The sequence below is a fragment of the Centropristis striata genome, chromosome 7 (genome assembly GCF_030273125.1).
Source record: "Centropristis striata isolate RG_2023a ecotype Rhode Island chromosome 7, C.striata_1.0, whole genome shotgun sequence".
NCBI classification, from domain to species: Eukaryota; Metazoa; Chordata; class Actinopteri; order Perciformes; family Serranidae; genus Centropristis; species Centropristis striata.
In genome coordinates this window covers 36,629,357-36,643,577 of record NC_081523.1, presented here as the reverse complement: position 1 = coordinate 36,643,577, position 14,221 = coordinate 36,629,357, and the positions used below count along the sequence as shown (strand labels likewise).

General features: G+C 36.8%; 1 protein-coding gene across 1 annotated transcript in view; it reads right to left on the bottom strand.

The window, feature by feature from the left end:
* LOC131974658 (ral guanine nucleotide dissociation stimulator-like) overlaps window positions 1-13,893 on the bottom strand; it is a 78,192-nt gene extending 64,299 nt beyond the window's left edge. Inside the window, exon 1 of the mRNA XM_059337064.1 lies at window positions 11,472-13,893. Within this exon, the coding sequence (XP_059193047.1) occupies window positions 11,472-11,573 (102 nt within the window). The 5' untranslated portion in view covers window positions 11,574-13,893. The remainder of the gene's footprint in view (window positions 1-11,471) is intronic.
* Window positions 13,894-14,221: the final 328 nt, after the last annotated feature.

Genomic DNA, 14,221 nt, shown 5'->3' with positions numbered 1-14,221 from the left:
GAAGTGGTAGTAGTAGTAGTAGTAGTAGTAGTAGTATGATTATTCAAAAGGGGATTTATTTATCTTTGAAAAGAAAAAGAAAAAATATAAAAAATATATTTAAAAAAAACACCTTAACACTTGTGTACTGTTGTTTATCGTGTGTCGTCTTTTATGCCAGTGCCAAAGACAAATGCCCATTTATGCAAATTCAATTGACAATACAGTGATGTGAATCACAGAGATCTGCAGTTCTCCACCAAAGTAAACAGATTTTTCTCCATTTTAAATGCCAGAAAACAGCCGTCAGCCGCTGTTCTGCTCCGCACTAAACCTCCAAATGACAACATGCAGCACAAGGTCAGTGTGAAGTCATTTATGATGGATTCTCCTGTCAGTTTGACATCCAACACTGCCTCCTACTGGCCCAGTCAGGGACACACAGAGACATCCATCATCCTAACAAGATGCACACCAAGCTCTTAAAATGATTACTAACTCTAATCAGCTCAGCCTCTTTCAAATGAAAAGCAAATACGTCAACTAAACAAATGAACACAACAGACTGGCGGTCTGTATTTTAAACATAATTAATAACAAACTTTAATTTGTGTTATCTTTTAGCTGGAGGAAAAGGACATGTAACACGCTGGGTGTTCACACTGACAGGAAGAACAGGTGTGAAAGTGATTGAGCAAATCTTAGCGAAAACATCTGCTGCAGCAGCTGAGGCTGAGCGCGCCCACAAACACGCCTGACCTCGGCGCCTCCTCATCACCGAGCTGCTGCGCTTCATAACTCACAGATCTGCAGCTGCTGGAGGACTGAACACCGTGAGAAACAGAGCGAGGACACGGAGCCGTACTGGCTCAGGGAGACCAGGACCGATGCCTTCACACTGAAACTATCAGCAGCACATTTCACTCTAAAACTGTCCCACTCTAGAACAGCATTTATAGTGGGACAGACAGCAATGGTAAATAGTAAATAATTGATGCAAAAAAAACATCTCTTAACTGTGCATTAATATAAAATGTCATGATTAGGGGTGTGCCATACAAGGTTATAATAGTTTTGGATTTTTCATTAGTTTTAGTTTTAATTTCGTTGTGAATTTTTGTTTTCAAATTCAGTTAGTTTTAGTTAGTTTTTAGAGTGAGTTTTCTAGTTTTAGTTTAGTTTTTATTTTTTGAAAATGCTTAGTTTTAGTTTAGTTTTTATTAGTTTTAGTGTTAGTTTTAGTTTTTTTGTAATGGCCTATGTGTTGGGTGCCAGATTCAAAGTGGTCATAATAAATTTTGCCTTTATTTCCTTTGGTTTATCATCTCAGCCCCAATAAGGTTATTAACTGTTTTGAATTTTGGTTCTAGTGTAAACATCCCAGTCTCATAAACATATTTACCATGTGTTGCATGTTCAAATAGAAACACTGAATTATGAATGAAAAAAGTTGACAAAGACGAAAACTAAGGACATTTCCACGATAATTTTAGTTAGTTTTAGTTAGTTTTGTAACCATGCAATACAGTTTCAGTTAGTTATCGGTTTTTTAAAAACTCTAGTTTTTATTTTTATTTCAGTTAACGAAAATGTTTTTTCAATTCTAGTTTTCGTTATTTCGTTAGTTTTCGTTAACTATAATAACCTTGGTGCCATATCGTTTCGTTCACAATAATATCGGTATATTTTTTTTATGGTTAAAAAAAAAAGCATATCATGATATTGGCAACGTTCCTACTTCTTGATGTAGTGGTTAAAGTTGTTTTAATCACAAAAAGCTACTTACTCCCTGTCGCTAAACACATGCAGCTTTCAAAATAAGAGCACAGTGTATTAAGAGAATCCACCACAGAATTTACAAGAAGACTGTCAAAATAAGATGCCTTAAATAAAACATACAAGAACCTTTATTCTCCTTTACAAAATGTCATTAAAATATGCCCCCGGAACCCCTAAATGGTTATTTTTATTATTTGCTCATACTCAAGAGTCAAGAGTAAATTTTGTATTTGGCAACAACAAAGTATTTTGTAATATTGTCAAGAATATCATTATCGCAAAAATAGCCTGAAATATCGTGATATTGTTTTTATTTTTCAAGAGTTAGTCAAGAGTACATTTTTTTGTATTTGGCAACTGTTGCAATTTGCACTTCAAACTACATTTTAGATTTTTAATTATTTATACAGACTAAAAAAAAAAATCATATTTTCTATATCTTTTTAAGTATTTCCTAATCAAAAATATCGTCATCGCAAAAATAGCATTCAATATCGTGATATTCTTTTAGGGCCATATTGCCCAGCCCTAGTCATGATGTTTACATATTTCTTTTTTTGTCATTTAATTGTCTATTTCAATGTAATTTAGTGGTGAAGTGGTGAACCAGGGAGTAAACCATTAACTGTTATCGTGTCTTATAATGACATTCTAAATCAAAGATCATTTTGCAAGACTGACCATCCAGCATCCAACATTTTTATTTCACTTGTAAAGGATGAACCTGGTGTTATTTTATGTTTCTTTTATTGTCAATAAATACAATAAAGATCTAAACCGACGTGTAAATTTCTCTTATCTACTTTATTACTTCCCTACCCTGCCTGTGGCTCCCAGCTTTGAGTCCATTCCTTAGAAAAAGTGACCAAAACGAAGGTTACATTTGTAATATTTCTGTCAAAATCACTTTTTTCTTCATGTTTCATTGATAAAAAAACATTAAATTCTGCTCCTCAGAGACACTGTGAGGACATGATTGATTCTGCTGAGACCAACGGTCACGTGACAAATATTCACTGAGAATCTGTTTACACAGAGCAGAGAGGAGAGGACAGGAGAGGCTGTTTACACAGAGCAGAGAGGAGAGGACAGGAGAGGCTGTTTACACAGAGCAGAGAGGAGAGGACAGGAGAGGCTGTTTACACAGAGCAGAGAGGAGAGGACAGGAGAGGCTGTTTACACAGAGCTGAGGGGAGAGGACAGGAGAGTCTGTTTACACAGAGCAGAGAGGAGAGGACAGGAGAGGCTGTTTACACAGAGCAGAGAGGAGAGGACAGGAGAGTCTGTTTACACAGAGCAGAGAGGAGAGGACAGGAGAGGCTGTTTACACAGAGCAGAGAGGAGAGGACAAGAGAGGCTGTTTACACAGAGCAGAGAGGAGAGGACAGGAGAGGCTGTTTACACAGAGCAGAGAGGAGAGGACAGGAGAGGCTGTTTACACAGAGCAGAGAGGAGAGGACAGGAGAGGCTGTTTACACAGAGCAGAGAGGAGAGGACAGGAGAGTCTGTTTACACAGAGCAGAGAGGAGAGGACAGGAGAGGCTGTTTACACAGAGCAGAGAGGAGAGGACAGGAGAGGCTGTTTACACAGAGCAGAGAGGACAGGAGAGGTTGTTTACACAGAGCAGAGAGGAGAGGACAGGAGAGGCTTACACAGATCAGAGAGGAGAGGACAGGAGAGGCTGTTTACACAGAGTAGAGAGGAGAGGACAGGCTGTTTACACAGAGCAGAGAGGAGAGGACAGGAGAGGCTGTTTACACAGAGAGGAGACGAGAGGCTGTTTACACAGAGCTGAGAGGAGAGGACAGGAGAGGAGAGGCTGTTTACACAGAGACGAGAGGAGAGGACAGGAGAGGCTGTTTACACAGAGAGGAGAGGAGAGGACAGGAGAGGCTGTTTACACAGAGCAGACAGGAGAGGACAGGACAATACTTCAATATGAATAATATGTGGAGACAGCTGATTTTGATAATTTTGTGTATTCTCTGGGGTTTTTTAAACATATTTCTGGTAATTGTATGTCATTTTTTGGTGATTTTACATCGTTTTTTGGCCATTTTGTGTTTGTAACATTTGTGAAACTTGGAAAAATGTTGTATATGTAAATTCCATTTTATTCCAATTTTTTTTTAATTATCAGAAAAATTCACCTTTTCCTGATTTCTGTCATTCTAACTGTGTTATTCTGCACAAAGACATGTTTGAGTTGTTCCCTCTTCGAGCCATGATTGGGCTGATTACACAGAGCTGCAGGACTTATAGATTTATAGAGATTTTATATATTGCAGAGAAACAAAAGGCAAAAAAACATCCTGAAACTGCTTGTTGGGGTTCAGGGGGTTAAATAAAGAGAGAGTTGAGTGATTGTGTTGTTGAATGTTTTTGAGCAGCTTAGTCTGAAACTTCTGATCTAAATGCTGTTTCAGGAAAAAAATAAAAGTCTGAGTCCTGCCTTTTTTTTTTTGCCTTCTGAGTGCTTAGAAATCCCCAAATGTAAAATCTAAAGCGCTGTCACTGAACGTAGCAGGAGCCTGAGTCTGAAAACATCCACGCTGGTATCCGTCTTCTGGAAAAACCCCATATGGGCCGAGACCCAGAAACCTCCCAGAGCTCAGAGGGCCGGCCAACTTTTAGTCTGCCGTGATTTAACTAAAGCTCTGCTTCCATCTGCTGGAAATCAATACCAGAGGATGTTGTTGTGCTGCTGCTGATACTCCGACATGCTTTACTGTTCCCTGAGGAGAGTGACGCCAGCAGACCCCCCTTTTTTAACTTTCTTACTCTCTCACAAACCACACGCTTTCACTCCGACGCAAACACAAAAAAGAGACGAAGCAGCACATTTAAAACATGCGGCTTTACATTCCTAAAGGGCACTAAAGGGTTAAAATCATTGAAGAAATGCATGAACAATGTAATAGTTATGATCAGGACTGAAGTTGGTCAAAAGATTTAATGAATTAAAAGCTAAAAAAAAAAATCATATACAGTACAGGCCAAAAGTTTGGACACACACCTTCTCATTCAATGTGTTTTTCTTTATTTTCATGACTATTTACATTGTAGATTCTCACTGAAGGCATCAAAACTATGAATGAACACATATGGAATTATGTACTTAACAAAAAAGTGTGAAATAACTGAAAACATGTCTTGTATTTTAGATTCCTCAAAGTAACCACCCTTTACTTACTAGAATATAAGACATGTTTTCAGTTATTTCACACTTTTTTGTTAAGTACACTACCGGTCAAAAGTTTTAGAACACCCCAATTTTTCCATTTTTTATTGAAATTCAAGCAGTTCAAGTCAAATGAACAGCTTGAAAGGGTACAAAGGTAAGTGGTGAACTGCCAGAGGTAAATAAAAAAAGGTAAGCTTAACCAAAACTGAAAAATAATGTACATTTCAGAATTATACAAGTAGGCCTTTTTCAGGGAACAAGAAATGGGTTAACAACTTAACTCTATGGAGTCTTGGGCTATTTTGTCATTTTTTGAATTATTTTCATGTCTTTGTAAGTCTTTTTGTGTCTTTTTTTGGTGATTTTGTTTCTTTTTTTAGTCATTTTGTGTCTTTTTTTTACTCATTTTGTGTCTTTTTTTTGTCATTTTGTGTCTTTTTTTGGTCATTTTGTGTCTTTTTTTTGTCCTTTAGTCCAACATAAAATGTGATTTTGAATCTTTTTTTACTTTCAAAACACTATCATGCTCAATAAAGAATTTTAAATGTTGCAAATGTGCATTAATTTCAGAGTACACTGAGACATTAAACTGCATTATTTTCAATTCAATTCTGGAAAAGTTGGTGTGTTCAAAAACTTTTGACCAGTAGTGTATATAATTCCACATGTGTTCATTAATAGTTTTGATGAATCTACAATGTAAATAGTCATGAAAATAAAGGAAACGCATTGAATGAGAAGGTGTGTCCAAACCTGTACTGTATCATATTTCATAGCACTTTTTAAAGACGTGGACATGTTTTGCACCAAGGGTAATACATGAACATTTTCTGAAGGGGTGCTCAAGGGTTAAAGAAGTGGACCACGCCCACAAATGTACGCGAGGAAAGATTTCTGTGGTTAAAACTAAAGTCGGAGCAGCGACACGAGGAAGATATCTGAGTCAAGATGGCCGTGAACGAACGTATTAACATGTTCTCCTTCTGTAAAACTGAGATCACGATGCCATTTAGCGAGCCCCCCCCCCCCAGCGGAGGCTCTCCCCCCCCCGCGGAGGCTCCTCCCCCCAGCGGAGGCTCCCTGGGCAGCAGTGGAGGCCTGTGGTTGCTGCACTGGGCTGCTGCCAGGCGCACAATGTTCCCCAGCGCTCCGCAAACAATAAATCTGTAACAAATAAAAGCCAATGAGAGCACCAGACATTGGGCAGAGTACAGAGTTACATAACAGGAAAAAAACAGGCTAATAAAATGAGAATAAACGGATTAGAAAATATAGATGTACGCAGAAAACTCATACGCTCATGAAGAAGACACAGCTGTGTCTCTTTACATGGTAAGGAATGGTAAGGTATTTCCCTCTATAACTGCTATTTTTCATGTTAATTATGGATCAAATGAGCACCTAGAATTTCAATATAAACTGCTTGAGGTTTCTCACTTTCAGTTCAGTGACTGTGCGACAGACTTTTGTCAGTATTTTTGTAAATTTTCAGACTAAAAGCCCCCCATATTTAGCATTAATGAGCATACACTGTAAAAAATCGGTTTGATTTAGGGTAAAATACCAGCAGCTTTAGTTGCCAGAACTTCACTGTAAAAAAAGTGGGTTTTTCATTCTCAAAAGTGGGTTCATTTAAATGAAAATATTATCAAAAACTGTAATTTTGACTCAACAGTCCCTTTATTTTTAGAGTAATTGTGTCCTTGTGACATTATGGTATTTCTCCCTTAAATTTAACTTTTTTTTAAAAAAAAACATGTGTTTTCTACAGTTTAAAAGTCTTGTACTATTCCTTGATTTGCTGTAATAAAAAATCGTCTACTACGGTGATATTAAATTTTTAATTTTACGCCCTATTTTGACAGTGTTTTACTGTAATTTCTACAGACATTTTTAACAGTATAAAGCAGGACTGAGCAATATATCTCTATTATATCCATATCGTGATATGAGACCGGATATCGTCTTAGATTTTGGATATCATATTTGGGCTTTTTCCTGGTTTTAAAGGCTTTATTAAAGTAAAGTGAAGTGGTTTTCAGACTGTTTTTATTAGTCATTATATCCACATAACTCCCAAGTATTTATATGTATTTATTATATGTAAAATATGTTTAAAAATAGTCTATTGATAAAGTCTATTAATATTGATTTAAAGGTATTTGATAAATAAACTATTTAATAAAAGCTTTATAACACACTACAATGATGTCGGAAATACATTTCTTCACAGGAGAAGTTATACTAGTTGAAAATATTTCAAATGAATAAACACTTAAAATTGTCTTTATATCTGCTTATAACGACAATATAGTCTATAAACATGTATTATATATAAATATATTACTTAATTATGGGATAAGAGGGATAAGATATTCCATTATTGATTCGCCATGGTACAAGTACAGAGTAAAAACAGATTAAGGTAATAAAAATAGAATAATAAAAATGAAATGAAATAAAAAAAGTTAATAAAAAAATAGTACGAAATAATTAATAATATTAGTCTTATAACAGATAAATTGGTATCCATCAATATTAGCATTTATGTTTTTCGATATGCATCATCATGAAAACATTTTCTACATTTTATTGTTATATTATTTATTATCATTATTAAAAATGTTATAATAGAAATTGTAATAATAATAATAATCATTATAAATATAATATAAATATTATTTATTTCTATGGTCAGCAATTAAGTCATTCTGAATGTGCAGCACTATCTAGGTATTTATTTTATTTTTAATTATTCTTTATTTAAATGATCAGCCATTGACTGATACTGAACATGCACTACTGATGTTTACTGAGCCATTTATTTAAAAAATATATTTTTTATTTTCTAACCATTCATTTCTACAATTGGTTCACAATGTAAGCCATTGTTTGTATAATAATGTTAAACACTCTTTAATAAAGTTATTTAGCCTCCTGAGTATCTGTGCAGGGTCATATCAGAGCACAATCCAAACAAAAACAGGTCGATTTTTTTGTTCCAGCTCAAAACGTCACTAAATCAGCCACCATGTTGTTGAATGGTAACTTTCCCCCTCTGAGATATGAGCTGCAGCCTTCATAATGTGTCCATTAGTTACATCAAACACGGAGGACAGGAAGAAGAAAACAAAGTGAGAGAAAAGCAGCGAGACTAAATGTTCAGACAGCATCCTACACTTCCTGTCTCTCTTCTTCACCTGTCAAGGCCAAAAAAACCTGCTCATCCACATGATTGACAGGTGTTTGGGGTGACCCAATGAGTGGGAGAAAGGAGGTACAAACAACACATCTCACAGGAAACCTGCCATACGCTCTCTTCACAAACCCACACTTGATTTCAGCTATTAGCTCCATTTTTTAATTCATAGCCCAAAATCACAAATTTGTGTTTAACTGAGGATGGCATAGGGCTGGGCGATATGGACCAAAAGTCATATCCCCATATATTTAGTAGAGATGTTCCGATACCATTTTTCCCTCCCGATACCGATTCCGATACTTGATACTAGATACTAGATGTACGTAGAAAACTCTGCTCATGAAGAAGACACAGATAAAGAGCTGAGAGCTGTCTCTTTACATGGTAAGGGGTCATATTTCGCTCTAAAACTGCTATTTTTTTTATTTTTTATTGAGACACCAGCCTGTCAACGGCATCCGGCTTCACAGATGCTCTGTGAACTACATCGATATATGGGTCAATGACGTGATCTAACGCAGTGTTTGTTGGTGTAACCAGTCATTTTCCCCCATAAAAATCTGATTATATACAGGGAAATAAATGTGTTTTTTACATAATTTGTCAAAACTTTTGAAAAGAATGGTTGCTTTTAGAATATGTTCTGCTCAATATCGACAAAATGTGTCAATTTAGAAATAGTAAAAAAAAAAAAAATTAATTTGATGTTTTTTAAAATTAAGTTATTATATGTATAAGTCCACTTAAATACAATGTAGGTGGATGAAGTATTTAATATTTATCATTTTTTTGTGGTTACACCATTTGACAATCTTGCCAACCCTTATTTGTCACTGACCCATATGCGATATGGTCTAATTCCATATCCATCCATTTTCCTCCGCTTATCCAGGGCCGGGTCGCGGGGGCAGCAGGATAAGCAGGGCATTCCAGGCGTCCCTCAAATATATCGGTATATTTTCTATATCGGCCAGCCCTAGGTTGACTGGAGCCTCCTGTCTGAGGACTTCTGAAGGTTCACAGATCCTGAGGTGCCAATTCCATATCCATCCATCCATTTTCCTCCGCTTATCCGTGGCCGGGTCGCGGGGGCAGCAGGCTAAGCAGGGCATTCTAGGTGTCCCTCAAACATATGGATATATTTTCTATATCGCCCAGCCCTAGGTTGACTGGAGCCTCCTGTCTGAGGACTTCTGAAGGTTCACAGATCCCGAGGTGCCAACGGGAAGTCAGACAAAGCCAGAAATGCCACCTGAGGGCTGACTTCTATTTAAAAACCCCAATTAGGCTCTTTAAGAATGCTGGTCAGCAGTGAGGAGGATGTGGGCAGAGGAGAGGCTGGCCCGCTGCCCTTCCTGTTGTCTGTGTCTGACAGCTCCTAACAGCAGCAGACAGCTGAGGTCGAGCCTCTGCGCTGTTTCATGTCGCTGTGAAGTGCACGGCGCTGTAATGACGGGATAATGGGATCAGATCACCGTCGGGAAGCAGCTACTGTTTCATCTCAAACGCAGCAATCTGTTTCCATGCAGACATGCCACATTGTGATGCAGGAGATTGATTGTTCACTCAGCAACCAGCCTGAATACCTGCTTTTATACACTGTTTGTGGCCGTCAATCAAAGACCAGGCACACGTTATTGTTGTTTTTTTTAGACTTTTAGGAAAGTCTAAATCACTGTTAGCAAGCATGTAATGATAGCTTGTTGGGAAGTGAAGCTAAATAATAGCGGTGTGAATCAGCGTATCGGCCCCACAATACGATTTTATCCCAATACTTGAGTCACGATACGATATTATTGCGATATTATTGCGATTTTAAGCATTTTGCGATATAGTGAGTATTGCGATACAATAAATTGCGTTAAGCTGTGACTTTTTACATTTTTGTTTTTTTTTTCTTGTTAATTTGTGAGGTTTTTCTTGTGGATTTGTGATTTTGTTCATTTGCTTTTTATTCTTGATAGGTTTTGGTTTTTTTTATTGCAAATTTATTAGATTTTTTGTTGTAAATGTTTGTTGTGTTAATTTTTTTTTCTTGATAGTTTTTTTTGTCTTGTAAATTTGTGATTTTATCCTGATACTTGAGTCACGATACAAGTTGTGACTTTTATTTTTATTTTTTATTTTCTTGTTAATTTGTGAGTTTTTTCTTGTAATTCCCTTTAAGTTTTCTTGTTAATTTGTGAGTTTTTTCTTGCAAGTTTATGAGGGTTTTTTGTTGTACATTTGTGATTTTATCCTAATACTTGAGTCATGATACGATATTATTGCAATTTTAAGCATTTTGCAATATGGTGAGTATTGCGATACAATAAATTGCGTTAACTTGTGACTTTTTAAAAAAAAGAATTCTTGTTAATTTGTGAGTTGTTTATTGTGGATTTTGGATTTTTTTTTCTTGTTTTGTTTTTTTTTCTTTCCAAAGTTATGATTTTTTTTTGTTGTAAATGTTTTTTTATATTTTTTTTCTTGATAGTTTTTGTTTTTTTCCTGCAAATTTATTAGGTTTTTTGTTGTGATTTTTTTTTGTCAATCTGTATTTTTTTTTCTTGATAGTTTTTTTTTCTTGAAAATGTATGAGTTTTTTTGTTGTAAATTTGTGATTTTATCCTGATACTTGAATCACGATACAATATTATTTCTAGCATTTTGCGATATGGTGACTATTGGGATATTGAGATTTACCTGTTTAACTGCATTTATGTCCACAAAATTAAATTCAATCAAGACTTGTTTTGTCAAATAAGAGAAAATTCTCAGTCTATTCATCTCACTTCAGTCTTTTTATTTCTCCACAATAAGAGTCAAAGCCACAGACTGACCAACAAAGTATTCAGTCAAACTGAACTCAACTGATATCAAACATGTTGGACGACAACAACTGGAAGAGAGAGAGAGGTTTATGATTTAAACAAAGGTTCTGCATCTGAACCACTTTGCCCCGACAGGACACACAAACCGGAATAAAATGAAATTCTGAAAGCAAAAGATAAGCTGACAGTAAAAGAATCGGCTTCAGATTTTATCACCAACAAGATTATTATGATGGAAAATAATCCTAATTAACTCATCAACCAACCAAATTAATTTTAGAATGAAATTGCAAATGAATCAGCAGATAAACGGTGTCATAACTCCTTTTTTTTTTTACAATCAGTGCATGAAACTCTGCCTGTCAGTAAGAGCAGGACGACCTTTTGCTTACACAAAGTTTTACTGACAGTGGAGTCACAAGTTCAATCCTTATCACGGTGTCCTCACGCAGCTCTGTGTGCTCACTCACTCCGCTTTACGCCCTTAAAATGACAGAAAAACATGAATCAAACCTGTCTGCCAGCTCTCCCGACCGTCCCGTAATAATCCTCGGCGTCCCAGCAGACACCTGTCCTGAGCAGCAGGCCACAGGTCCACCGGCTCCGGCACAACATCACGACTTCCCTTCAGAGCCAAAGCAAAAAAAATCTCCAAATAATCCCGGAGCGAGTAAAAAAAAAACCCCATCAACGAGCCTCGGGAGCTCCCACTCCCCTCGCCACAGATTGGCCGAACCCCCCGCCGACGCTCCGCTCAGGCATATTTACTTTACCAGCTGAGTCAACAACACAAGGAACAACACTAGAAAAAATTAACTTATGCTTGGAAACAAGAAAATGGGTTTCCAGAAGCTCTGCAGGTCACTTCATGTCTGTGAGGTGAAGTGAAAGCTCTTAGTAATGGTGCCAAAAGCCCCAAACAACCACATCTCTGAGCTGTTCACACACTTTATAACCAGCAAAGAGAAAATGAAAGCTGAAGATGAGCCGGTTAATTCAATGGGACTTCCCTCGTGAAGTAAAGAAGGGATTTACAGACTCCTCAGAGATAGAACCGGAAGTTTACCTGCCCAAAAAACTGCCAGGTAAGCAGATATTATCTGTGTGTTAGCGTGAAGAGGCTTGTTTCACCCAGCACACATGAGAGTTACACAATCACTCATTCATTGAATCAAACCCAAAAAGAAAAAAACACTTCCTGCCTGTTTGAGGTTCCTCTTTCTCAACAACATAACAACTCTGTGATGCATTCAGTGTGAAGATTACCACATTATACAGCACCACTACAGCGCTGATTATAAAAACAGTAGGGACGCTGTGAATAAAAACACAACGCATCAAACACAAAATAAGTGTATGAAGTTTCCCAGTTTGAGCATTTTAAATCTCGTCTTTGTGCTGAATTCAATTGAATGCTGGTCGCAAATGATTGTTTTGGACCCTGGGTTGTATATTTCAGATAATGTATTTGAAATTATAGTTTTCCGATGGGATGTACATGAAAGGTACTCCTACAAACACACAGTTTATTGTTTATTGTATCCTTTGGATCCCCATTAGTCTTCATAGAGATGAAGACTATTCTTCCTGGGGTCCACATTAAATCAAACAATTATTACACAATACATCATTACAGCATTTATACAGAGAATAACATGAAGTCATTCATCCTAACATGATTATAATGTATATTAACATGATTATAATATATATTTAGTAGTACAAGACATGATTATAAAAAGAGTTACATGATTATAGAAGAGTTTACGAGGTAAGCATACATTTTACCATGGTGTTCAATGCAGATGTATTAACATACTTGTGTTCAATTTAACATGATTTCATATTTTCATAGAAGACTATTGCAGCATAAGATTATGAAGTTATCAGTTAATCCTGATAAACAAGTATTTTCTCAAAGTAGGACGAAAAAATACCCGATTGCTATCCTGGAAACCAGATGAGCGTACAGAGCTCGTGTTTTATTTGCTCTGGTCGCTCTCGGCCAATCAGCTGGTTTGATAGGATTAGTTACAGTCATGGAAAAAAATATTTGACTGTTTTTTTCCTTTATTTCTTGTTCATTTAATGCCTGGTACAACTAAAGGTACATTTGTTTGGACAAATGATAACAACAAAAATAGCTCATAAGAGTTTAATTTAGGAGATGATATCTACATTGTAACGAAATGCTGTGTATTTACGGCGAATTTACAACAGTATACTACTGTATTTTATATGGATTGTAAAATACTGTTAAATATTCATCCCTCACATGTAAATTAACAGTTAAATCGGTCAATTAAAAATAAAAGTAGATAACTACAAATTAAAAGCATTAAACACTATTTGTAATGAATTGCTGTAAAATAACACACACCATTATCCCACGATCATATACTTTAAGCCAAAATATTAAATAAATTACAGTATGTGGACTGTAAAATAACAGTCAAATACTGGCGTCCCTGCTGCCAATATTTTACTGTTATTTCACAGTGAAATTCGTTACAGTGTAGACATTTTCATGTTTTTTTTGATAATGATATTGGTTATTATCAAGAAAGCCATGGTCACCGGTGACATCACGGTGACTACGTCCATTATTTATATAAAGTCTATGGTTCAGAATAGTATTTTTGACAGATATTTTGCCTTTAACAAACATTGTGCCTCCACTGGTTTGAACACTGCACCAATCCATATTGCAATTTTGGTAAATTTTGATTATATGTGTAGCCATATCTCCCAGTAGCCTGGCTAACACCAGACTAATCTCAAATGAGATCTCGTCTGGGAACCTGCCGTTCATTTCTCCGTAGAGGAGGTGTGGTTTACGATCCTCCGGAGCCGTTTATTGGGCGCTTAGAATGTCTATCAAAGCGTCTGTAGGTAGCTCTTAGCCAATCAGATCAGTTATACCAGATGACGTGGTAGAGCAACAGAAATGGATGTTTGTTGTGTGTGTTGTTTGCTGCTTTGCTTCTCCAGTTCTCGCTTTCTGCAAGATTATTTATTTTCATGCTTTATTCCCCCTCATGTCATTCAGCCACACACATCCACTGATTTTATGGGCAATAAACGAGCTGCTGCGGGTCTCTGGGGGCTCCGCTGTCCCCCGGCTCGTAGCCAGATCACTGGCGTTACAATAGCGGGGCTAATAGCTACCGCTAACGCCGTAACGGTAGCGTAGCGCTACCGCTATTAGTGATCTGGCTACGAGCCGGGGGACAGCGGAGCTGCCGAGAGACCTTTCGCCTTTC